General features: G+C 43.2%; 1 protein-coding gene across 1 annotated transcript in view; it reads left to right on the forward strand.

Annotated features, from left to right (window-relative positions):
• cdh13 (cadherin 13, H-cadherin (heart)) overlaps window positions 1-26431 on the forward strand; it is a 251006-nt gene that overhangs the window by 184277 nt on the left and 40298 nt on the right. Inside the window, exons 8-10 of the mRNA XM_078081980.1 lie at window positions 10330-10470; window positions 23261-23443; window positions 23529-23782. Of these exons, the coding sequence (XP_077938106.1) occupies window positions 10330-10470; window positions 23261-23443; window positions 23529-23782 (578 nt within the window). The remainder of the gene's footprint in view (window positions 1-10329; window positions 10471-23260; window positions 23444-23528; window positions 23783-26431) is intronic.

Here is a 26431-nt window from a genome sequence, read left to right on the forward strand (position 1 = left end):
TCTCAGCTTGTGGTCCTTCCACCTTTTCTCCCTGATGGAAGAGTGCTTCAGTAGTGAGGAGAAGACAAAAAGCAAACAGCAAGCTCTCTAGATTAAAAGCTTCTGCCTTTTGTGATGGAAGTACAATATAATTGGCTCCAATGTTGTGCGCAACATTTGCATGATGGTGTGGAAACGCATTTATAGGCATAATATGTCTTTTACAAATGTGAATAACATTGTGAAAATCACATACATCCTGATTAAGTTTCAGGAGGTTTATTGTTGATAACTACAGTTGGTGATGCACTGAGTAATAGAAAATAATACAAAAAGCCAATCACATCGTAACCACACATTACATACTGTATCTTCACAAATGGCTGCTTTGTTTAGATGATTAGTTCAATTAAAATGAAGATTCTATATTGTTTTGTAACTATTAGGATATTCATCAGACACCTTAACTGTCAACATGTCACCCATTAATTCCAGTTAAGCTGCATGTGTTTTTTGGTTGTTACCCACTTTTACATGCCAGTCATGTAAAAGTGCCAGAGACATGTCAGTCAATTGCACAAAAAGTCAATGGAAAGATATTCCCATTAAAGCGGATGGAGGAATGGGGCGGCGCGGTGGGGGTTTAGCCAGAGAATCCTGCCTTCGATTCCACCCAGCGGCCTTTCTGTGTGCAGTCTGCATGTTCTCTCGCCGTGTCTGCGTGGGTTCTATCCGGTTACTCCGGCTCCCTCACACAGTCCAGAGACACGCTCTGGGGGTCGGGTTAATTGGTCTCTTTAAATTGCCCGTAGGTGTGTGAGTGTCATTGTTTTGTTTTTTTTTAATCCGTGGAAGCCCCTTCATTTGACTGGCAACAAATCCACAGTGTACCGCGAACCTTGCACGAAGGATAAACGGCTGTGAAGAGGACTGATGTTTACAACCTTTCATAGGAAGCTAGAACACAGATAACACATCCAACTCCAAAAGTTCTTCTTTGATGAGAATGTAGATTGCTGCGGTCCTGAGTAGCACGGAGAACTGCACCGGCTTGTGTACGTAAGCATTTTAACTTCAGAAGCATGCAGTAGGTTCTCCAGATTAGTCACAGTAGTAAATTGGCAAAGGAAATGTGTCTCCCTTTAAATACAATTTGAAGTTCGCTTTCAGTAGCTATCAATCCGCTAATATGAACCTGTCAAACACATCATGACTGCATTCGCTCACGCTGTAAGCTCATAGTTTCAGCATTTCATCAGTCTCATCAGTCGAGTCTTGCTTCAATCCTTCTGCCTCCTCGAGATGGCAGAGTTAGGGCCTCGCATGTGTGTCTAACTTTGAGAACATTGTTCATATGGAGGTGGATGTTGGTCACATTCAGCGAGGTGTTTACTGTACGCTTATTGCGTCAGCTTTGCTCCTCTGTGGGAATCTGGATCCACAGTAGGACTGTTATAAAAAAGAAGAGATATGTGGAATGGTCGGATTTGCGGATCTCGTGTCGAGATTTGAATTGTCCAGTGGATTTATGGATTAATTTAGATGATGTTCACAACAATTAGTGGCTATGATATTTTATGGTTTGGCTGTCAATGAGGAATGCTTCAAGTAAGAGAAAAATGTAGATAAAAAAGAAGCAGGAGGTATTTATTGTATGATCACAGTGTTCCTTTAAAATAAAGCATCTCTCCGCAGCGTAATTCCACTCCAAGTTGGTGAATAAGGAAAAACATTTTAGCAAACATCTGTTGTCATTCCCTGTTGTGCAGGGAATAGCAATTCCACATCAGTAGCTGCTACTTGATGTGGAATTGATGTGCGTTAGTACTTTTGTTTCTTCATGTTCCTGGTCCTCAGTCCCATATGGCTCTGTGGGAACACAGGAACACTCCACTGGCTTTGTGTGTGAAATGTTTCTGGACTCGGATGGAGGAAAAGGCAACCCGCTGAGATAAACTCTGTTTGTGTGTGTGTGTGTGTGTGTGTGTGTGTGTGTGTCTTTCTCTGTGTTATTTCTTGACATGTATTTTAACAGGCTCACTTAAAACATGTCCATAGAGTAAGTTCTGCATGCAAACCTCAGCACAGCTCTTCCTGCTGTTGTTACTGTACTTGTTGAAAGTGGATTCAATTGATTTCAGATATGTGATCCGCAGAAGGAAAAAAAAAGAATGTGCTTTTTTTTTAAGCAATAAGGTACGAGAGGCTGTACTTTATCGTCCAATAATGTAACAGTTGCTTTTTACTTGTTACTTTTTGTTGTTGTTAGTTTGCTGAATCTGTTTGGTTAAAACAGAATGAATGAAGAGAATGACGGCTGTCATGACAGAGAAGTTCATTGATCGAAGTAGAAGCAACATTCGTTGGTTAACTTTCCTTACTGGGTTGCAATGCAGTCCAGGGGAACCAATCAGGCGAGTCCTGTTATTGATTAATTCATCCTAGTTGGTGACTGACGAGGAGCTGATGGAACCGGTGCCCCAGCGGGACGCCCCAACCACCTCTGGTCCCCTGCGAACGCCACCCTGGTTTGATCTGTACTAATCTAATTAACACCTTAACAGGAACACCTGGGCTCTGCACTGAAGGATCTGAGACTGCCAGCGCACACACACACACACACACACACACATACACACACTCCCGCTTCCCAGATGGGCCTTTGATAGCTCTGATGCTGGCAGGCGCAGGATGGTGATCGCTCTTAACTTTAAACAGTCTCACACACAGACACGCACAAACACATTAGGCGTCACACACATGGAAGCGATGTATGTTTTGCTCCTGGTGTGGGGGCAAGTAGGTATAAGGGGGCTATTTCAGTCCCCAATATATATCTAAGTGCTCGCTAAAAGACGCAATTAGACGGTGGTCTGATTAGATTAGCCCCAGCTCGCGCTTTCTGCTCCAACTCGCCGCAGCCTTAAACCCAACCTTGACCCCAATTAGCCCCCACACATCAGAGGGAGCTGCGGGACACCGGCGCTGCAGCTCCTTAATTGGCCTGATGAGGCGGGATGAATACGGTCAGCGCTGCCCCATCCGAGTCAGTGTGCACATTCTAAATGTAAAGGAAAAAAAGGAGACGAAGCAGCAGAGAGGTGGTGAGGCAGGGAAAACAGAGGACGGCGCCACGGCGCTTATTTATAGTCACTAAAAAACCAAACAGATCAACACGGTGGCGTGTCATCCGTCCCTGGATGCGCAGGGGGCACAAATGCATTCTGCATTTAGTGCAGCTTGTATTGAAGGAATATGTTTGACATTTGGGGAAATTGCTTTTTTTCGCTAGTTTGCAGGGAGTAGATGGGAAGATTGATGCCACTCTCCAGTCTGTGCAGTAAATATGTTAACGGAACCAGCAACATGGTTCAGTATAAAGATTGTATACTCATACAAAAAAAAAATCTTGAATCTGTGTATATTTTATTGGCAGAAATACCAAACTATTCCTATAAATACTAATACTCAGTAAATCCAGACTCCATATGCCCATTCTCAACATGGAATGACGAGTACGTATTCCTTTAAAGATAAATATTCATGGTTTCATTGATGCTTTAACCGAATTCAACCAGATCTCCAACACAGTATCACAGTATTACTGCAGCAAAAATTAAAACTGTCTTATGCCATAAAAATTCTTGGGCAATTTCCAGGGGTCAAACTCGGGTTAGATACCCCTTTAATAGTAACAAATCCAATGAACCTGTATGCAAAGGTTTTAAGTGGATTCTTAGTAACGTCTTGAATGTCTCCTTTTTACAAGCAACTGCCTGCAGTAGACACAGAGTGAGATCATGATGGCAAAATGGGAAATCATCCAATTTATTTCAATCCACAATTTTTTGGTCAATATGGGAAAAAACATTGCTGTATGCCATATGTTTCTGGATGATTCCTCCTACTCTGTTTAATCCCTGAAACTATCCATCTAGCTCTTCTCCACACCAGCTTTGTCCTTGTCAGGGTGTTGAGGGACTTAAAGCCGCCCCAGCAAACATTTGGCCTCAGGCAGGAAAATACTCCCGACAGGTTGCCAGTCTATTGCATTCTGTTTACTGTTTGTCGCAGGATACTAATGAGATGAAATTGTATCCCTGAGCTGAGACATATACGCTGTATGTGGGATTAACACGTCAGGGTTTCCAGGGGTAGCAATTTTTTTAGGAATTGTTTGGAGGAGATGGAGAATTTTAGCAGGAAGCTACACCATCTCAGTAAACATCCCCGTATCTCAGAGCCAACGCGGACCCTTTGCAGTAGGTCTGGATGTTGGCTGAGCGTACTTCATGGTGGTGTTAGATTCAAACTAACTAAAAAGGAAATTCGATGGCATCCGTCTTCTGAATGAAATAATAACCAACTCGGACCTGGAAAAAGCTTGTGTTCAAAGAGTGCAAACAGAAAGGGATGATGAAATCAGATGACAGAGGATTATGGAACTGCACAGCACACTTAACATCTATTTTTGAGAATCCGCTGTGGTGGAAAATTAGGACTTGAGTGCAAGTTGGTGCTCTCCGTTTCGTAGAGTTTCTCTGCAGTAAATGATTCGAACTATTCATTTAGTTCCCTATGGAGAAGAGCTGGCATGGTCGACACGTGCACTTTGCCTTTCCACTGTGTTGTACAAGTAAGGTAGATTGAAAGTAATCCTGGTGGCTAATTAAAGGCATTTGTTGTCAATGTTGTGTGATTATGTGTCTTGTGGCTGCTCCGATCTAGTTGAGCTGCAGTATAAACCACTGGAGGAAAACACTATAAACTATGCTCTGCTTTAAGTCTCATCAACGATGCAATTAGATTTAAAATATTTCATAAAGTATATGCCTGAAGAGGACCTGAAAAGAGCTCCACTAATCAGCCAAACACTTTTTTAAAATCATTTTCAGCACAACAAAAATCCTGAAAAATAAAAATAAAAAACACTGAAGAAATCCCCACCTTACACTTTACTTATACTATACTATCTCATACTCTACTTTACTCATACTACTCTATTCTACCTCATAATCTACAGCATTTGCAGTGTTTATCAGAAAAAGAATAACTAGTTTTCATTTAGAACCATGTTTTCCTAAAAACACTGCCAGATGGGAAACTATGGATTGAAGCGTCGCACCGGAATTAAAACCAGGATTACTTTCTGATGGTTCCACAAATTTGTTTTCAACGGCCCATATATTAAAAGAGCAGTTCACCAATTTCTCACTTTAATTCTCATTACACGGCAACGTATAGTGCACGAATAAGAACCATCTCCATGCATCCTGAGTGAAGAGAATTGAAGCAGAGTGATGCAAAATGACCCCAAGATGTCCTTTTCCAACTCCAGGCTGGAAAGTGGAGCCAGTTTTGCGTTTTCAAGCCTCTCACCCGTGTTGCTCAAGGAGCTTCACTGCTTTGAGTGCAGCTCATGCTTTAAAATGATTGTGCTGAAATATAACGTGTTGCTTTGGTATTGTTGCTGTGCAGAGATTACTGCCAAAGTCGTATGATCTCTGTTATAAACATCAAACAGTGTGACTGGCGAAAAGCCACAAAGCCGCCTGTTTGTGTCACTGCACTGATTACTGGACAGTGACTGGACGGGATAAATCCCACTGAACAGCTACAGGAGAATAGGCACTGGAGGATTTGTAGCTTTTGGTAGTTTAACAGCAATGCTCAACACAATTTGAATGGAATTTAAGATGATTAACTTGTCTGTTCTCTTTCTGGATGAATATTACAAATTGCACTTCTGTCAAATCCTTGAAATTATGCTTAATGCATTTTGGATCTTGGCGATTTACATATTTAATCTTCGGAACAGTAGCTTTTTATGTACAAAATATATTACTGCTGTGTCCATTAATCACAGAAGATGAATGTGGGGCGTGTAAAGGACTCCTCCTGCTTTGCCTTCATTTATTTACTCGTTAAGTTTTAGGCTTGCGCTAAATTTAAACAGTGCCTTTCTACAGCTTGTGCAATGCTGTCTGATAATACGACACCAAAACGTACCAGTATTGAGCCCTTTCAATAACAGGTCAATACCATCTGTCACCACTGGTACTTGAAATCCTTGGATCCCTTTAAAAGATATGCATGGTCGTTTTTTTTAATATCAGGGACATTTGGGAGTTTCACAGTAGACGACCCCTTTTCATCCTTGAAAATGATTAATCTGTCATTCATTTTCAATTTTCAATTTTTCTTTAGTTCAGTTGGAAGGAAGGTGCCAAGTCAATGCTCAGTGTTGTGGGATCTCTGCAACAAAACATTCTTTCTATATCAGATGAACCGGAGGACTTCAGATTCAATCAAACGAAGCACTGGTATGAAAGTGTTCCTCTCCCACTGCCTCCCCCCATGTGTCTCTTGCTCTCCCCTCCGGGTGAACGCTAAGCACGCCTAAGAGGCCGATGAAGGAAACAGATAACTGTGTAGGTTGCAGTGGCCCAGATAAGGATCTCACGTGGCCGCTGTCCTACGTTAATTAACCGCTCTCACAGTGATTAATCATAAGGCTGTAGAGGTGGAGGGCAGCAGGCTGTCAGCAACCTTTTGAGGCGGAGTGGAGCTAAAACTAAATGAAAGCTGGAGCTGGAAGGTGGAAAGCTGGAAAACGAGCATTTGGAACCACACAACATACTGTGGACTGGAGTTCCTCAGTTACTAGAGTTCATGTAAAAACATATATTCACACACACACACGCCCCACATCTACTGGACTGGAGCCACGAAGCCCCCCTACTGGTATGACAATGTTGTGATAGCAGCTTGAGGTGTGCTTCTGTTAACTGGTTCCACTGCACGTCCAGCAACGTGTTCTGCTGCAAGTTCTGGGCATCTTGCAAAAGGTTTATTTCACACCCGAGAGGTAGAATGAAAACAATGAGTAGTTATATGAGGGTTACTAATGTGGGTCGGTTGGTTTTCAGCCTGCTGGATATCTCAGTAATGACTGTATGGATTTTCAACAGACTTCAGAGGAGGAATCCTAGATTCAAGATCAACAAGATTGCCATGAAATTTAGTACATAATTCACAAAAAATACAATCTCAGATATTCATGAATGGATGGTCAAACTCACATCTTGAAAAGTAGCTTCTCCACATGAAGAAGAAAAAGGGAAGCGGCAGAATTAAGATGATGATGGCATAAAGGTGAGAGGAATAAGGTTGCTCTTGCAGAATTACTGTCAGTAATGGATTATTATATAACTCGGTCTTCATTTTTTGAAAAGGGGCCCCGAACAATAGCCAGTAGTTTGGTGCTGAGAGTGAGCACGAGTGAAAAGCCAGAGGAGAGAACCCAAATCTCTATGGCAACTTTATAATATCACACCTATTCAGAGACTGCGGATCAGCCCTCAACCAAAGGGATCTGTGGAATCCTTTCAGAGCCCGATGCGAAGGTATGAAATGTCCTCCTCGGATCAGATGTCTCATGAACAAGGCATGCCACATCATATGCTGCATTCGACCCAATTAGCTCTTTGTACAGCGCACGCGTCACCTTTCACAATCTCCATCGCTCAATGAAATCACTTGTGGCTTTCCATTTTTTTTTTCTTTTTCTCATGTTTACTTTTGTTTTCCGTGAAACTTATCCAGTGCATCGGAAAGAAAGCAAAGCTACTCGTCAAATGGACACGGTGCTTCATCTCAGGGTGACATCCACCTACGCTTCCTCTGAAGGTCCCCGTCGTCTTTAATGAAGCAAGTTGCTTTGAGTAGACAAAGGTTATGCTAAATAAAGAAGCACGGTGCATGTAGGTATTTTTACTGTGATTACGTTGGCGTGCTGGTATTAGTGTTTAGCTCAAAGCGCTGATGTTTCTAGTATAAGTACACTTTTCACAGAGGCTTAAAGTAAATCTTCCAAACACGCAACACAGATAAAAGTATTTAACTGTTCAATAACTTATGACTTGCTTGAAACTATTCATTTGAATACAACTTTTTTATAAAACAACCAAACATCATGATGATATTGGGTGATACCTGCAGATGTACTTATTTGGTCTTCTGAAAAATACATAAAAACACAAAAAAGATACACAGGCCTACTGTATGGAGGGAATATAATGTAGATGTTGTCTACTTTGACTCACGGAAGAAATGGAGTAATTTTTTCTTTCACACTTTTGCAGCAACCAAAAGTTTTCATCGAGTATTTCCAGACAAATTAACAACAAGCTGAAATGAAATAAAGGGGTTTGTACTTTGGTGAATATCTCAATCAACACTTTTCCAGTAGACGTTTTCTCACGGCTGGAGGGAAAATTCCCAGTTGTTGTAACTGTCTCTAGTGAATTTCTACAAATCTTCTTGGCCAGGTAGTTCCAGGCAGTTTATAATTGAGTTGAGACTCAGGAAATACTCATTAAGACGTTGTCAGTCGCCAGAGGAGGCGTTTAGACGCCACTGAGACTGCAGGTATTCCAGAGTCCTTCTCCTCTGCAGCTGCAGGTGAAACGTGTACCTCTGTCTGCAGGTGCGTGTGTGTTTTACAATCACCGCGTGTGTGTGTTCACATGTTGTGTGCTTGGTTTTAATAAACTCTCAGGTCCCTGGAGCACCATCTGCCTGCACATTGTTTGATTGAGCAGGAACTGGTTGTGAGAGACACCCCCTGTCTCCACACAAACCGCTGATAGAAAAACCAGTTTATTCTCTCAGCGGTTCCACAGTCTAACCTGGAGCGCTTGATTGAATGCAGTATAAACAGAGTTCAAAGCATTCAATTGGTATTTCAAAGGCCCTTTTTGAATTTTGACTTTATTCCATGATGTTGCATCTCATATGTCCTCATATTTCAGTCTAGTTTCTCAGTTATGTGATAGTTAACAATGTCCTAGAGATGTCTGCCTATCGATCGTTTGATCCCCTGCATTTGAGCGCCATTTTTGATGAGGCAAATGTGGAACACGCACAAACGTGACAACTGACACAGACGCTCAGTTTGACACTGAGCACAGCAGAGAATTTTTGTAGTGGTTTTATGTCGGGTTGCACATCTTTGTCAGTAAACAATATCATCAACAATTATCAGGTTGACTGTCCATGGGTATGAAGATCAGGGCCACGATAAAGCAGAGAAACTGAAATGTGCTCCGTTTATGGTAGTTCGTGCGTGTTGTAAACATCGATGGAAACGTAATTAAAGACGACGAATATTCCAAAAATAATTATAGACTTACCTTTTATACTGCCAGCCGTGAGCCGGCGTCAGTGAAAGCATAACAAATAGACATGAAATCACAAAAAATACATCACTAGTATTGTTTCCCTGCTAATGCTTAAATTCAACCATGTAATACTGCTACAAAGACATGAACAGTTAACTACATTAAAACGGGCTCAGCTGGAGCAGAACCTCGGTAGCCAGCAGGGATCCCATACAAGGGCCGGAGGAAATACAGCAAAACACCAGGACGTAAGAGCGAAATTAATCAAAATTGTTGTCCTCATCTGTTGCATAAAATATATTTTTTGATGATTTAGTTTTGTGGTTTGTCTCCTCTGTTCTGTGCCGGTGTCCATGGGGTGTCAGGTGAATCTACCATGCAGTCGAGAGCTCCAGAAGCCTTTTCTGTGAGACAGAAGGATGAAGTTTAATAAGCATGTGACAGTCAACAGCCCCCACTAGGGAGAAAACACTGCAGCAGATGAATAAATGTTGGTTTTAACAGCCCCCAACCTCCAGTTATTTATACACCAGTCAACATTTCAATTAGGCATAAATTATGGCAACAAATGTTTATCCCCGATACGATCGCTAGGGATGCTTTACTCAGGAGCAGGAGTTCTCCAATTGTTGAACTACGAATGCTACCTGCCCACTAAATGAATTACATTTCTAGTTTGGATGCTCCTGGAAAGCTACTTTGCAATCAAGGACGGATGCCTCTCCCTAACTTGAGTACGGATGTAAAATCAGCAGACGTGGGTGCAGTTTGGGTTTTATTGGTGCACGTTCTTTCATCTCCAACATCGAATCAACCACAATGATATCTGTGAAGAAGCTAGAAGCCACAAAAGCTCTAAATGCCTCAATGGCCACAATGATTTAGCAGATTACTTAAAAGTAAAATAGTTTTTGTCTATTGATCTACTTCTAATGTATGAAATGTGGATTCCAGACCTTTCCCTAGAGATAACGTGAGGACGTATTATGCCCAGGGACTAGTGTGTGCATGTGTGGGTGTGTGTGTGTTGCAGATACTACCAACTTGTCCTTCATTCGGAATTTTATCTGTTGTACTGTTGTAGAAATTGTACTCAAGCTGCTTCTTTGTCGTGCCTGTAACCTTCCGCCGATTGAGGTATTAACTTCACTACGTGTTTATTTTCCAGACTCTACCGACCACAACATATGAGTTGGAGATCGTGGCCAAGGACATGTCGGGCAGCGAGGTGGGTCTAACGGGAACAGCCACAGCTACCATCACCATCACAGACAAGAACGACCACGCCCCCGAGTTCACGCACACGCTGGTGAGAAAGCAGAGTTTTCATTCCTTTCTACTTCTTGCGTTTTATTTGCAAAATAGTCACTATAACTTTCCCCATTCTTTTCAACTGTGTTAAGCTGCTGTCAATGACGCTGCAGTCAGTTGTCTTTGACTCACCGGAGCGCTTTTAATGTGAAATAACTGTGCAGGAAGTGACAACTGGTCGGCAGAGTAGATGCAATGTCTGCACGGAGCATGTGACATGTATCAGTGTAACTGGGTGGTATCGGTGGAGAGGAAGCATAAGGGAAAACGGCCGAGTATATGTTGCGATTCGGTGATGGTTTGTCTGGTCAGGCGGTAAAATCAAACCTAGAAATTAAAATGGCACCCAATGAATTGCTCCTATTGACCGTTTGTGCAAACTCATGACGGATTTGTCAAAACCTGCTGCCAAAGCTGTTTTTGTTTCCCCTCTTCGTCCTCCCTCCTCCCCTCTGAAAGAACGAGGTCATGTAGAAAAAGAGTCTCCGTGTGCCCTGAAGGTACAGTTGTAACACTGACTTGTGTTGTTCGTAATGGAAACGCCGACAGCTGTTGTCAGGCACATCCCGCTTTGCCCAAACCAAACCAACCCTGCAGCCCTCCCATGATGCATCGGGGTGTCAGGGGCACTTGTAAGGTGCGCCGACACAGATATGAAATGTTACAGCTCAGAGGGCCGTGCAGGGAGCACGGCATTCACGTACCCTCCCCCCCCCACCCCGCCCCGCCCCGTAATGCTCCCATTTCTCACCGCGGAGAGGTCCGCTTAACGGCACGGAGGATCAGAGCGCGTTCGGACGCGCTATAAGCTCGCCCTGTAAATCGCTTCCTGCCGACTCGTGAATCTTGTCTGACCTCTCTGATGGCCGCCATGCCAGCGCGGGAGGGTTTGCTGCGGCAGCTCTCAACTAAATTATTCAAATCTTTTCATAGAACTTTACAAAATCCCTTCCGTCAGAAAAATCGTGTCTTTTCCTGAAGACACCACCTCCTGCAGACGAGGTGTAAGCTTTGAAAAAGCTCTACTTCCAGCCTGTGCGGAGGACTCAAGCAGAGAAAGATGGAGGGGAGGATAAAAGATGAGTACGAAGAATCAACATAGAAGGAGACAGAGAGAGCGAGCGGCTAAAGGAGCAAGCAAATGAATGATGTGTTCCTTCCTGTTATTATTCATTAAATCCAGTCTGGGTTTTATGAGTTGATGAATTCAACAAACGTAATCCCCCACGTAGCGTCCCTCTGTTTTTCCTCGGACCTACCAAGCAGGGCTTTATGCATAGAGGCAGACATTCCTAACGCTGCCTCTGCGTACTCAGATCCGCCTGCAGGGAGTCAGCTCTCCCTTTCCTCGCTAATTCCTCTTTCTGCATTGAAGTTGCTGCAGTTACACTTTATGTAAAAGAATTATAAAACAAGGGAGCGTTAGTTTCATGCTTTGAAAATGATTGATAAAGTTGGGGGACGGTCTGAAGATTTAGCTAGGCAAGTTAGTTTTAATATATTCTCGAAAGTTGTCAAAAATACTTAAAAGAATATCACATTAAAACACAAAAGGAACACCATATAAAAATCTGTACCGTGATTTTGCATCGTTCTTCTGAGTTTTCATTTTTACACGATTGAATTTCTAAATGTCCTTGGTTTCTAGTTTGTGATTGTAAAGTTACAAATATTCCCCACAGGTAATATAATACATTTAATTCTTTAAAAAAGCTCTCACAACAATGACTTCTAACTGGGAGCCTGAAGGTCTCATGTTGCCATTTATACACAATTTATGCCATTCATGCACAGTTTAGAGACGCCAGCAAGCAGAAATATTGAAATAAACTATATGTCGAACAAGCAACGGTAACACAATTCCACTGCAGGCAAACGGCTGCAAGACATTATATTCACATGAAGCGAATATATGTGTGTAAAAGGAAAACCTGCGTGTGCTACGAGCCCATTGTTAAGATGGATCTTGCGGTGGGAGGTCAAAGGACCCCTTTTAAAATGGCCCTGCCAGTTTTTTCCCTGTAAGTTGTTTTGCCGTTCCGAGCTTAGAAGCAAAGTCTGGTACCCGCCCTAAAGAGACAGTAATGTCAGCCTACAGAGGTACACGGGTTGCTATTTTCCCCAGTTTTTTTCCAAACACTATCCAATGTTTTTTTGACAAATTGGTGTAAACACCGCGAGAGGCCCCTGTGTGGCTATTTGTTATTACAGCCTATCATTTAAGAGCTCGTCACGCTTGCAGACGGGCTGTAAACCCTCTACAAACATTGATGAAATATGTGTTTTCGGCGCTTTATCTATACAAGCATACAGCTTTGGTTCTGTGCTGCAATCTAATATTATACAACAGGGCGGAGGAGGAGGAGGTTAGCGAGGGTCCAGGAGCAAGATTACTAAGTTGCTAAGTTACCGCTTAGCAACCTAATGAGTGATGGGCAGCTCCTGCTCGTTCGCTGTTGTGTTTTCCCCGTGTTATACGCAGGATGATGTCAGGCTAGCGTTAGCTGTCTTTGGCTAATGGGTCCAGAGAAACTCACAGATGGGACTCGGCAATGGACTGGATCCACTGGAGTGAATACATTGTTTTTAATGGCTTGCTTGGGCTTTTATCTTCGATACAAATTTGGAAGATTGCATCAGTCAGGGATATATAATTATTTTTGGAAACAAAGTAAAAGAAATTCTCATTTTCAGTTCAGTTCTGCTAAAAGTACAATATATAGGCTATACAGCGTCCACTGATAACCACGGGTGCATTATTGAAACGTTAACGTAAACAGAATGCTAAAAACCAGATTAAATATGTAACAATTAGCTAGACATTGATCACAGTGGATGAATGATTCAGTGTGACCTTGTGTTTTTGACAGCTACGGTTGCTTTCTTACTATAATATTTATCACGCTGTCCTTTTTGATTTTGCTCTGCAGACGCTGTCGTACCCGCTGTCTTCCACACTAAGCAACTGTTGCCCTCCACGTCTCTTTTCCTTCTTCTTTATATCATTCCTCCACACACACACACACACACACACACACACACACACACACACACACACAGACACACAGATCCTTCCTTCATTTTCTTGGGGTCCTCGTCTCCCCTCATCGTCTCTCCGGCTCTGCTAATTCAACGCCTTGTCTGACCGATCTTATTTCCCCCAGCTCCTCATAACAAGACCATGATGCACCTCTTCACTCCCGTCACTCCAACAGACTGACAGCCGGGTCTGTTTTTATTTCTCTCACTCAACTTTGGGCTCTTTCTCTGTGCCTGGCTGTCTCTCTGTCTGCTCCTTTCCTCTCTCTCTTCTTTCCTCCGCTGCTACGAACGGGAGAACGCGCTCTGCCTGAAATCCATCTGTCCCGCCGATAAAGACGTTAGCGGTGATGGGTGTAGCACCAGGCGCAGGGCAGCAGGGCGCTGTCAGGGCCGGTCCGTCTCGGGGGGGGACGGCTAACGGGTGTCACGGATTAATCCGGGGCTTGCGTGATTGCTTCACTAGCTGTGAGATGCGCTCGGCGTTCACCCCGGCTGATACGGTGGCCCGGTTGGCCAGAGATCTCTGTCGAAAAGAGGAAGGAAGGGATGGGAAAGGATTTCAAGAACCGTGTGTTTGGTTAAGGGCCTTTTACGAAGGACAAAGGTAGATATGTGTGTGTGTATGTGTGTGTGCATCTTATTTCACACTTAAATTCTAGGATGAGGTTAGATTGAGATACAATATACAATATCAACTTGAAACTTTGGAAAATTATACGAGCTTCTAACTTTCCTGTAGATAAATTGTCTAGTTTAAGGAATAAATCGGGGCTTCTTGCTGAAACACTAATCCTCAGACTGTTTGCTGTTCTGGCTCCTAAATGAAACCTCTATTGCCACTTTATTGGCACTTACAATGGCACTTACTCACAGTACTTAACTGTCTTGATTCTTGTTCTGGTTCTATTGGGTGAATTAGATGGATAAACGCATCAGCTAAATGATGAATGTAAACATTTTACGCATTTACTGAGTTGTTCCATCGTCCAGTATTTGACAACTATTCACGCGAGTTCATTTTTATTACTGTCAAGCAAGCGTGCGGCGTGAAGCAGCCAATCCGCATCACGCGGCTCTTCTCAACCCGATCAGTAGTTTGGTACCAGGCAGGAGCTCCAGATAGTACAACCTCATGATTATCCGCTAATTGCCGTAGCGTACTGCCGGGATATCTTCTTAGAAGGTACGGTCAATGAATCCTCCCGTGCATAAATAAACCGGGAAACATCAGGCACTCTAGTGGCAAAAATAATGCTTGAGTTAACACAGCATACATAACGATTCAGTAACTTCAGCCTTTTATAACAGACACGACAGTGCTTTCATGCACAGGCATGAAATAAAACCGTCCAATTACTGAGAAGTAGGTGACTCAAATGATGAAACAGTGATCAATTATGGGAGAACTGGGGATGCTTTTGGTTCCTGATGAGAGCCTCAAAGTCTGGAGTTCTACTTGGCAGTAGGTCTCGCTCCATGTCCGCTGTGTTTCTGAGCTGAGAGGTCACACATAGGCAGCGCTGAATGGAAGGAGGGTTGAAGAAGAGTTTTTACTGCCCCAACCTGTCAAATCCTTAAAATAAAAAGACACTTGTGACAAATGTAACCGCGTTTGATTGTAATTGGAGACTTTTTGTGACTATTTGAGCACCACTGCTCTGGTGTTCGGGAGTTTTGTGGGTTGCCTTTTTTTCTTTTTTTTACAAGAGCTCGACTACTTAAAAGTGGCGTAAATGTCTTTAGTATTTTTACTCTCTTTTGCTCATTTTGTTTGGTGGTACCAAGAAAAGTGCCAATTACCGTTGACAGCTCTTGCTCGTGGAAACACAGAAATAAAGGTCGTAAAGCAGTAAAAATAAGTGCTTCAGGAGATTTAATCGTATTGCATCCCTTCATTCTACTGACTACGGTGGAAGTGCAAGACACAACGGCAAACAGGAAAGCACAAAGAAATGAACTCCTTACGGAAAGGGTCGGGCCTTATAGCAGAGGATGGACTCTTCTGATCGGACAGACGGACTGTCTGTCTTTTAACAGGAAATGATACAGGGCTCTCAAGTGTCACGCACTCCCGCCACACATCCAATTCCTCACGCCAAGGAATCGTACTCCGGGCCATAGGGTCCGCAATACCCCCTCCTTTTTATTTACTTTTATTTACAACACCTAAATATAATTGAACAATAAAACACCGGTAAAACAATAGTGAAACACTAGTAGGACACTTTTAAGACACTCGTAAAACATCGCCATCTCTCCGTGACTTTGTTTTGCGGCTCTCCTGCTGCGTCACTTCCGCCCCTTATCACAGCCTCTCAGTCCCGCCACTGATTTATTGATTGCCATGATATCTAGATAGCGCCATTTCTCAGATTTCAGAATCCGATGCAAATAGTTAAGGAGTCACGGCCATTTGAATCCTCCATGTCACTTTCCGTCGCCCGCGAAAGGCTTCAACTTAAGAGGGTTAAAAGACAGACAGTCCGTCTGTCCAATCAGAAGAGTCGGTCCTCTGCTATCTGCTATAAGGCCCTACCCTTTCCGTAAGGCATTAATTTCGTTGTGCGTTCCTATTTGCTGTTGTGTTTTGCACTTCAGGGCCACCGTACACAAGGGGAGGGTGTTTAAACAAGTGCTTATTGGTCGAAATGAGTCTCAACGGTGTCTTTGCATTCCTCTTCTTATATTTTGTAAGTTACTCAAATATGCATTTTTTCACTACTGCATTAAAAAATTAACTATATCAACAGATTTTGGTTTATATTTTGTCAGTCCAAAACCTGGACAGGACTGTACTGAAAAACGCAGATGTCGTGTTGACAATGCATTCCTTATACAGAGGCTGTATTTCCTTTCATTATGGACCCAAATGATTCTCATCCACTACCCAAGAAACATTGGGTTCAGATTACTCCGAAGCTCTGTGTGAAGTTGCGTGCTACAGCGCACAAACACAAAAGTGGCACGAAAACACCACTGATGATGGGAGTGACTCATGTGCGCAACCACGTTCAGTATAGCTTGAAGACGTTCGAAACGTCAGAGCGAGGAGTGGTGCAGTGTGCAAATGGTCTTGCACGAATGCATAATATCTAGGTTAAGTAGGAGGTTTAAAGGCAAGCAGTCAAAATAAAACCGCTCAAACAAAATACTGAGCTTGAGGGTCGTCCATTTAATATTTTGTGCTGTGTTGAAAAAACAGTTCTGGTAGTTAAAATTGTAAAAGCAGAGCACTTTCCAGGGCTTCCTCCACAGAGGGAGTCATGCTGAGCAGTTCAGCAGCCTACTTGGAAGTCGTTTTACAAAAGCTGAAATAAACAGCCGGAACTCTTGCAGAAAGAAAGTAGACAGTGACTGTGAGACGGTTGCTTTTTGGAGAAGAAAAAAAATGAAAGCAGATGCTATATGATATAACGCATCAGTTGTAACACTTGAATGCTTGTTTTTGAAGCATGTGGTCGTTTGACACACCGTGTGCCTGTATTTATTCTAGATTGTCTTTCTGTTTTTGTGCTGCACTGAAACATGTCAGGGCTGGCATATTCTGCGAAAGGTAGAAAAGCTGCTTTGCTGAACGTCAGATTTGTCAAAAAAAAAAATCTATCTTTGGAAACAGCCTGAGAAGAGGCTGCTCAAATTTAATAAAGACAGGTAAGCTCATTAACTCTACAGGCACACTTACTGTATGCAGGATTAAAGACAGGGGGGGGGGGTAAAGAGCGAGTGGGGGGGTTAGACAGAGAGGTAAGTTGCCAATACACAGACATGATTGTGTGGGAGGATGAGTGAGCACGTGCACATGCTGTCATTTCAGCCTCGTGCTGGTACCATACAATGAAAATGGCTCCTTTTAACAGATTAGCGGTCCAGCTGCACCTCGTGCTGCTGATGTTTAAGCTGCTTTGGAAAGCAGAGAATGGAAAAACAAGTGGCTGCGAGGGATTTCTCTTCTTGTTCGTACCATTTACCTCTACGACGACCTCGGTAGTCGTCTGTAAAAACAAAGTCAGCGCATCGCAGGGCCAATGCAACGTTTAATGTTACATTAAAGTTGCCAGGTCATTTTTTGGATTTATTTATGGAATTTCTATTCCAGATACAGTATTAGTGTTTATCCACTTACAGTAGACAGCTCACATGCTTCCAAAGAAATAGAAGGATTTTAAAAAGTAGCAAATAAGAGATAAAATGAGAGATGCATAATAAGAGATCGACGTCAAAGTGATGCAAAAGGCTCAGAATAATACAAATCAAAATTATTCCAACTCGTCCAGAACGAAACCTCACAATGCCTCCGCTGCAGTCCGTCCCTGTCGGGATGAGACGAGGGAGCAAGCGCTACTCAGAAGCAAAACACTCGCGTCTCAGGAGGTTTTAACGTGACGGGCCACTGTGTGCATGTTTCCTTTCAGAGCGCGTCTTTGGGGCAGCGGGGACGTGTCACAACGTACTTTCCATTAGGACAGACGAAACAGCTGCTGGAGTCTCTGCTCTGCTGCCCGTCAGTGCTGCTCCCACTGCCATCTGTATTCATAACGCAACCTGACGGACAACCGGGAATAATAAGGAGTTGATCTCCATCCGTCTCTCCGCTCGTGTGTGTAAATGGGAGCGCGCGGTGCCGTGTGCTATCTATGATTCAGCATCGCCGTGTTTACTTAACAGCAATTATCTTCATCTTTTTTATTTGTGAATGTTCATGAGAACGAATGAAAGGTCTGGTTTATTTTGCTTGAACCAGGCTCATGTCCGTCTTCCTGTCTTCATCCTTGTGTGTGTGTGTGTGTTTACAGCCTTGCACCCGACGCAGACGATGAAACAACAGGTCTCAGCCAGTGGTTTGTAAAAAGCAAACAATCCAATGAAAGACACAAGGCCTGTATAATAAATATGAGGCAATTTCCATGGTAGTGTTAATGAGGCAGAGAGCATTCGGCGTTCGGTAAAGGGGACCTACGTGTTTTTGCCGTCATGTCAGGCTTCTTTTTGCACCTCCATCAAAATATCCTGCTTACACTACACGTCATTATTCACCCACTCACTCATAATCAAACTCTGAGGAAAAGGCTGTGGGGAGAAAGACGTCGTCTTGCCCAAAGGACTCACTGGTAGTAACATGGGAGCTGGGGATCGAACCCTCGCTCGTCTGATTTGGAATACGACCCGCTCTACCTCTATCACGCCGTACTGCTCTTTCATGTGGGCTTTGTTATGACTAAATTAAACCAACTGCTGCAAGCGAAAGGTCCAGGGATCCCTAAAGTCATTAAGATTCGTCCTCCAGGCGGTGTGGGTATCTGTACCCAAGATATTTCAGTCCGAGTTAGAGTGTCAAAAATTGAGCAGCCTGCTGAGTGAAAGAGACATTTCTAGAACCGTGCTGTTAGTACGGCCGAATTATACTGTCATCTCTGGCCTTGTAAACGCTAAAACAAGAACCACTCGGCACCAGCACTGTATCTTTCCTATAGCACTAACTACCATATACATATAAACATTTATATATATGGCAGTGGCAGGTCCGTGTCCACATTAGGATCTGGTGATGCAGACAGAAATCAGCACCTCCTCACTTCCCCTCAGAGAGAGGTGAGACCATGTGACTCCTTTGTTGATTGGTTGTCTCATCTGCAGGAGGAACTATCTCACCAGTGAGTTCATATGACTTGATATAAAAGGAAATATTTCATTTTTACGGTGTATGACAGTCGTTTTCATACATAATACATTTACATAATACAGATGATGTAAACTGCTAAATATTTTCATCCACTATGACATACTCAGGTGTGTATCATATGTGAGGTTTGTCCAGCTGTTCCAGATGCTCTGGTTTCCATTCGCTTTGGTTTGGCGTGTCAATCAATTTATTAAACTTGATAAAGTAGTTTCTGTGTTAAATAATTGTTTATTGTTCTATACATCAGGTGCCTTCCTAGCAATGATACAACATACAACGTTTATATCGCATAGAAATTGATGCTCAATTTATTTTTTATTATTATTAATTTATTTTTTTTAAGTAAAATTAGTTAAATTTCTTAAGCGGAGCAGCAAAATAGTTTACTGTGACACTGTAGAAGATATTCTGTAATTAGGAAATATGAAAGAATAGACGCAGACGCGACAACGCCAATAGCAGGAAATGTGATATTCAATTCAATTCAATTCATTTTATTTTGTATAGCCCATAATCGCAAATTACAAATTTGCCTCAGAGGGCTTTACAGTCTGTACAAATACAACATCCTCTGTCCCGAAACCCAAAATCGGCACAGGAAAAACTCCCCAAAAAATGAAAAAACCCTTCCAAGAGGGAAAAAAGGGAAGAAACCTTAGGGAGAACGTCAGAGGAGGGATCCCACTCCCGGGATGGACAGACTACAATGGATGCCATGTGTACAGAATGAACAATATATAATGCATGCAATTCCTATGACAGAAATGATTCAAGTAACTGTGAGTAGTAAGCCAGGCGCACAGCAGGACCACTGCAGGGGCAACCACCATCAGATAGAACCACCATCCACAGAAGCCTGTGGGGAGGGAGAGCACAGAGACTTTAGGAGAGGGTAATGTTGGTTTACGAGTACAGTAACATGATTAATATCTAAAATAATAATGATGATGGCAGCAGCAGGCGTCAGCATGGCCACGGTAGGTGTCAGGACCAGGGTCCAGAAGGAACCACAATCTACGGAGACCTGATAGGGGAGAAAGCACAAAAAACTCCCAGAAAGAAGCTGAATTAGTCATGTGCATTAATAAAACGTGAATTATGGTAGAACGAGAGCGTGAGAGAGGAGCTTGGTGTGTCCTAAGAATTCCCCCGGCAGTTTAAGCCTATAGCAGCTTAACTAAGGGCTGGTCCGGGCTAACCTGAGCCAGCCCTAACTATAGGCACAATCAAAGAGGAAAGTTTTAAGTTTTACTTTAAAAGAGCGGACCGAATCTGCCCCCCGGACTGAAAGTGGAACCTGGTTCCACAAAAGAGGAGCTTGATAACTGAAGGCTCTGGCCCCCAGCCTACTTTTTTTTTGCATTTATTTTTAGGAACAGTGATTAGTGGTTCCAAATCAAATGTTCCTATAACCGGTTCACGTGAATCCTGCACATATTTCAGACTGTAATGACGGACAAACAAAGTTATAAACAGCGTCATCAGAATGACAGCTTTGAAAATCAGAGTAACTTGACATTATCCATTCATTTATCTTTTTTCTCTTAAGCTCCCCTGCATCAAATCGTTATCTTTTGGCAGGATGGCATTACCCAGAAGATCTATGGGAGAAATTATGGAGAAAGCTATTAAAGAGACGGGAAGCAGAAAATCAATGCAACGCTAGTTTTTACTTCTTGAAATCCAAAATGTGTGAGACACTGTGATTTATGCCCTCAATCAACTCTGCATCAATCTGTGTCTCTATCCCCAGCGTCTCTGTGTCTGTCCTTTTGTATGCTTATGTTTACCTCACAGTAATTGGCATGCATTGATGTGTGTGTGTGTGTTGTTCGGTGTTCATTATTTCATCTACTACTTAGTCTACTTACACCTTTGTGTGGGTGTGTGTGGGAGGAATTTATTACTTGAGCTTGGGGCTCACATTGTGGGGACTCGCCAGTCTTTTCGGGACACGTCTCCATAACCTTAAAAAGTGGGGAGTTGGTTAAAGGTCAGGGGCGAAGTTCAGGATTAGACAAGTGGCGGTTATTGTCAGTTTTAGGGTAATTCTCTAAATATGTGTCAGTAATTGTATTGTCCTGTGAAGTGTTCGTTTCACTCTTGGTCCTCCGGTCATCATCTTAATCAAAGTGAACTCAGCAGGAAACACTTCACAGTTACTGAAGTGTTTCAACAACAACTAACTAACGGATTAAATCAGACTTTAAGGCAGACCCTTTTTCTTCCCATCCTCAGCCATCGCTGTCATAAAGCGTTTACGTCAGTTACGACTCGACCCTCCGCCTCGTTTCCTTCCAGTCTTTTAGGTTGCTGGTTGCTTTGTGCTCCAGGTGGGGTTGAGGCCTCATCAGCAGCTGGGCAAGAGCCTGGTGGCCACATCACCACGGAATACAACGTTTCCTCCAACCGCATGACTGCCCCACATGATTAAACCCAATCTAAGTGGCTGTTGTCTGTGTGTCTGGGCTATATACATATATATGTATATATATACATATATATGTATATAGAGAGAGCTTGCAAATGCTGTTGCTCTTCTGATGTGCAGAAGAGGACGACTAGCGATGACGTGCATTTGATACATGTGTCTTTGAGTACAAGCAGTGGCGGCATGTAAATGTCTCTTACCACTTCAGGGTTCTTTGCTTAATCTAAAGCGATGGCTGTTAGATTTTAATTCTAGCACATCCCACTTGTTTCACAATGAGCACTGGGCTTTTTTTTTAACGTTTCCAACAGCCTCCTAATTTTCACATGGTGCCTTTGTGCCAGTCCGCCTCGGGCTCGCAGGACAAAAAAGGGCCAACGATGCCCATGTGGGTACAAAAATCCCCTTTAAAGAACATTGTGTGCCTCCTGAATGAGTGTTCAATGGTTCCACGTTTTTTAAAATTTTTATAAACAAGCTTTGAATGAATAAGAAAGGAAGAAAAGAAAGCGAAGAGGAGAATCAATGTTTCTGTCTTTTCAGATAAATGCATGGAGCCAGGCGGTGTAAGGCAGTAAAAGGGTAATCTGTGAAACAACAATACCGCGGGCTGACAGGAGACGCAGTAATCTAAGCTGGACCAGCACTATCCTTAAACAGAGTGTTCTGTGTCTGAAAGATTACACTGTAAACTCTGACACCATAATGGTCCTGACACACACACACACACATAGCCAGTCACAGCGTAGCTTGTGCCTGCAGCTTCTGCAGGGGTACCCCTGTTTAGGATGTGGTCTTCAGTGAAATCCTTGCTGGCAGGATGCATCGATTGGGAATTTGATTGAGGCTCGCTGCCAACAATGATCAGAGAGGTGAGGAGTGATTGACACTGAAAGATAGATGAGATGCAGTGTGGAGAATCCACAACAAGTGTGTATTCTGTTGCTTGTGTGCTGTTTTTGCATGCATTTAAAGGACTTAGACTTGGCTCCAGATGATGGGACATTGCATTCATTCTCCTTCATTTCTTTTTTGTTTATGTTCATTATTTAGTTCTCTTTTTTAAGCTCAAGCTCCAGAGTATAAAATTTTGCAGCTGCAATAGTAAGACAAAAACCGGACGGGCACAAAGCGAGAAAACTCAATGAAGACAGAAAGCTTGACAGTACAGTCCCCTCCCTTAAAACACCAGGGTTTTTTTTTTCAAAAGGGAAGAACATTTTAAAAAGGTGCACAAAATCAGTTTGCATCAGTGTTTGCCACAAAAATGCAACGAGTTTATGCTTGAAGTTTAACAAATGTTGAGTACATTTCCATCCTCATAAAAGCTCTTCGAGGCCAATTGTTGAGAATTACTGTATATAAATCCTGTATAGTTGATGTACATAGTTTTGTTCCTTGCAGCCTTCTTTTCTTTTCTTCTTCTTTTTTTTGTCTCTTCGTGCATTTCTGACACCAATGAGAAAACCACCAGAAATAGTGTTTGCAAAATGCAAACCACTGCAAAATGAGTAGTCATGAACTCCATAGGGTACCTTAAATGAACACTCCCGCCAAGAAGATTGTTCTATTTCCTCAGTTCCTCTGTTCATCCTGCCTGCTAACGGGGATCCGTCTGTCTGTCTCCTCTAACAGTTTGAGGCGCGCGTGTTCGAGGGCTCTACTGGAGTGGTGGTCAACCTGACAGTGGACGACAGGGACGACCCAGACACGGGGGCGTGGAGGGCGATCTACTCTATAATCAAAGGAGATCCCACGCTGAGCTTTAAGATCCAAACCAACCCGGACAATAACGAGGGAATGCTGTCCGTCTCCAAGGTAAAGAACGTCAAACTATGCGACGCATTCATATGCCGCAGTCTGTAACGTCATCACCCTTCCCTTACACTCTCTTCCCCCTCAGCCTTTGGACTACGAGGCCAAAGCGCCCCACACGTTACTCATCAAAGTGGAGAACGAGGACGCTCTGGTTCCCGATGTCGGGTATGGCCCCAGCTCCACGGCCACCGTCCACATCGCGGTCCTGGACGTCAATGAGGGCCCCGTCTTCTTCCCCGACCCGCTGATAGTCAGCAGGATGGAAAACATTCCTATAGGCAGCTTCGTGGCTTCACTCAACGCCACGGATCCAGATATTCTACAGATCCAGAGCATCAGGTAAGCGTGCGGTAGAAATCCATGGAGGTCACGAGGAGTTACAATAGTGTAGGATACAGTGCAAAGAGACGCAATCAACATGTTTTAATTCAAACTACAAAAAACACTGAAGCAATAGAGAACGGTACTAAAGACATTATGGAATCCAGAATAACGGAAACATTATATATAGATATATGGCTATTATAACTCTGCGTTAGCTCACTATTGTCAGTAATGAGCTTCCTGGGTTTCTCTCCTCTCAGATTAGAAACATAATCTAGTCTCGTCTGCTAATGGGACTCTTTGAGAAGCACTTACTGTTTTCTTTCATAGCAGGGCAGTTCTCTCATGTCAGGGAGCTTTTAGATATTTAATGCCTCTCATCCGATTCACATCTCCTCCGTCCCTGTGTACACGCTTTTTTTCTTCGCCCGCTAGGCTGCTTTATCCGTCTGTGCTTTTGCCAGTGTAATTTGCAATTTACTGGCACAGGTCTAAACCATCGCCTCCAGTCAACTGGAAAGTCACAGAACAGGACCACTCATTAACTTTAACTATATTACAGAAAATGCCCTTCACTCCAATATTGCTGTCTTCATAACAGGATGGCTATTAGTTTCACTATGTGCTACAATAGAGAGCATTCATCTTGCTGCGAGAGGAAGCCCCACTTCCTTTTAGAAGATAGGAAAACTCATCATTGCATTTATTGGATTTCAGGCCTAATTTGTTCTCGATTTAGATGGCTCCCTTTCTCCACCCTTGGAGATATGTATCATTGAAAGTAAACACATTGGCCAAATAATGACCCGGGGGAAATAAAACTCACCACATTGTGGCTTTAATGCTGAAATAACTGACGCCGCTTCCTGTGAGGACGCAGCCATCGTGTCCCTGTCAAATGCTACATAATGCTACATAACCTGGAGATGCTGCAGGTATCTGCAGTCTGCGGCGTCTGCAGCTGTGCCCTCAAAGCTTTGACAAGCGGGGGGTCTGAGACCACCGGTCAGCTCACATGACGGATTGAATTCCAAACACAAACCCTGGATTTAAAATCCAAACAACGTCTGTTCATCAAAAGTAAGCAGAGATGAAAGCCTTAGTATATAGACATAGATAACAGATAGATAGAAGCTCGCCACAGAGGTTTAAGAGATCTTAGATCATTAGTGCTTTGTGGCTTCTTTCTTAATGGATACCACTTAAATTAGAAAGATTGAGAGTGTTTTATGTATTTAGAAAGATATTTTCTATATGTCACTTTTCTTCCTGCATTCAGTCTGGACTGCATATTTTCTGCCTTTCTTGAGTGACACATTTACCACATCAACTGTGAACAATACTATTATACTACAACATATATAATAAGTATGTTGCCATGACATAAAAATAATAAATTCCCATATTGCTCGCTCAGAAAAGTCTATGTTTGGAAGTGGTTCTCTCATCTTCAGCCAACCTTTCTGTATTTATTTCATGTCCTCCGTGTTTGTAGTTATTTCATCCTGTGACATTTTGCCAGCACCAGTGACTTTGAAGCCTCATAACTGTGAGCCGCGGACAGGTTGAGGACATTGGGAAGGCGGACGGTTGGAGATGTGGAAATAGGGAGACAGGGTGCACGGTATGAAAAGGAATAGGAGGAGATCTGTTTACCGTCTCTGCGTGCGCGTGTGTGTGTGTGTGTGTGTGTGTGGAGGGGGGGGGGGGTGTTTGTGCCCTCTGGGATGCATAGGTCAAATGCATTTGACATGAAACACGATCGCTGCGACTCTGTTGCCAGAGTGAGCAGCACACCGTGCACCAACACACACACACACACACACACACACACACACACCTACACACATGCATGCTTGTGTATTTGTGAGGACTATTTGAGATTAATGCATGTATAATAAACAAGCCCGCTCGTGTTTATTGTCCACTTTACACGACGCATGTGAAGATACATCTGCTGAATTTGAGCAAATCAACACATGAAAGATTTGCATTAGACTCGGCAGCTTATACGTATTTGCAAATAACTTTTGTTACCTGGGGTCCTCCTGTGATTTATAATAATTCAATTTTTGGAAAATGTGCAACATTTCTGGACAGCAGTTCTACCCAAAGAAAAATCAGGCCCCAGTCAGACAGTGTTAATGGGGGGGGGGGGGATATTTACCATGCTGCTTATTTGCTAATTGCAAGTCGGGGCTTGAGAAAGTCTGATTAAACTCAATAAAATGACATTAAAAAAAACGATGCGCAGGTTCTGCCGAGATGCGATTTTTCAATTAAAATTGTGGAAAACAGTTAAATTCAAATCCTCAAGATGTGATCGGATTCACCCAAATGAAATGTCTTGGCGCAACGTCTCCTCATACAACAGCAAGTATGACGGCGAGCTTCTCCTCAGTAAAGCCACTTCGAACCCGGCGGGTTACATCCGTACGCCAACTTCAGTTACGGTAACAAAAATACTCGAGTGGAGTTGAATGGCGGAGATGAGGACGAGAGAACAGATCGACGCTGTGAGAAAGGGCTTTTGTTCGGGGCCAGGAGCTCCGCACGCAGTACGCTGCCTCCTGCGGCACGTTCAGGGCCACAGGGAACAACGGCCGCGCAGCGACACTCGTAAGATAAGACGGAGGCCGTCGCATTTGAAACGATCCCAAAACT

This window comes from Gasterosteus aculeatus, chromosome X (assembly GCF_964276395.1).
Source record: "Gasterosteus aculeatus chromosome X, fGasAcu3.hap1.1, whole genome shotgun sequence".
Taxonomy (NCBI): Eukaryota; Metazoa; Chordata; class Actinopteri; order Perciformes; family Gasterosteidae; genus Gasterosteus; species Gasterosteus aculeatus.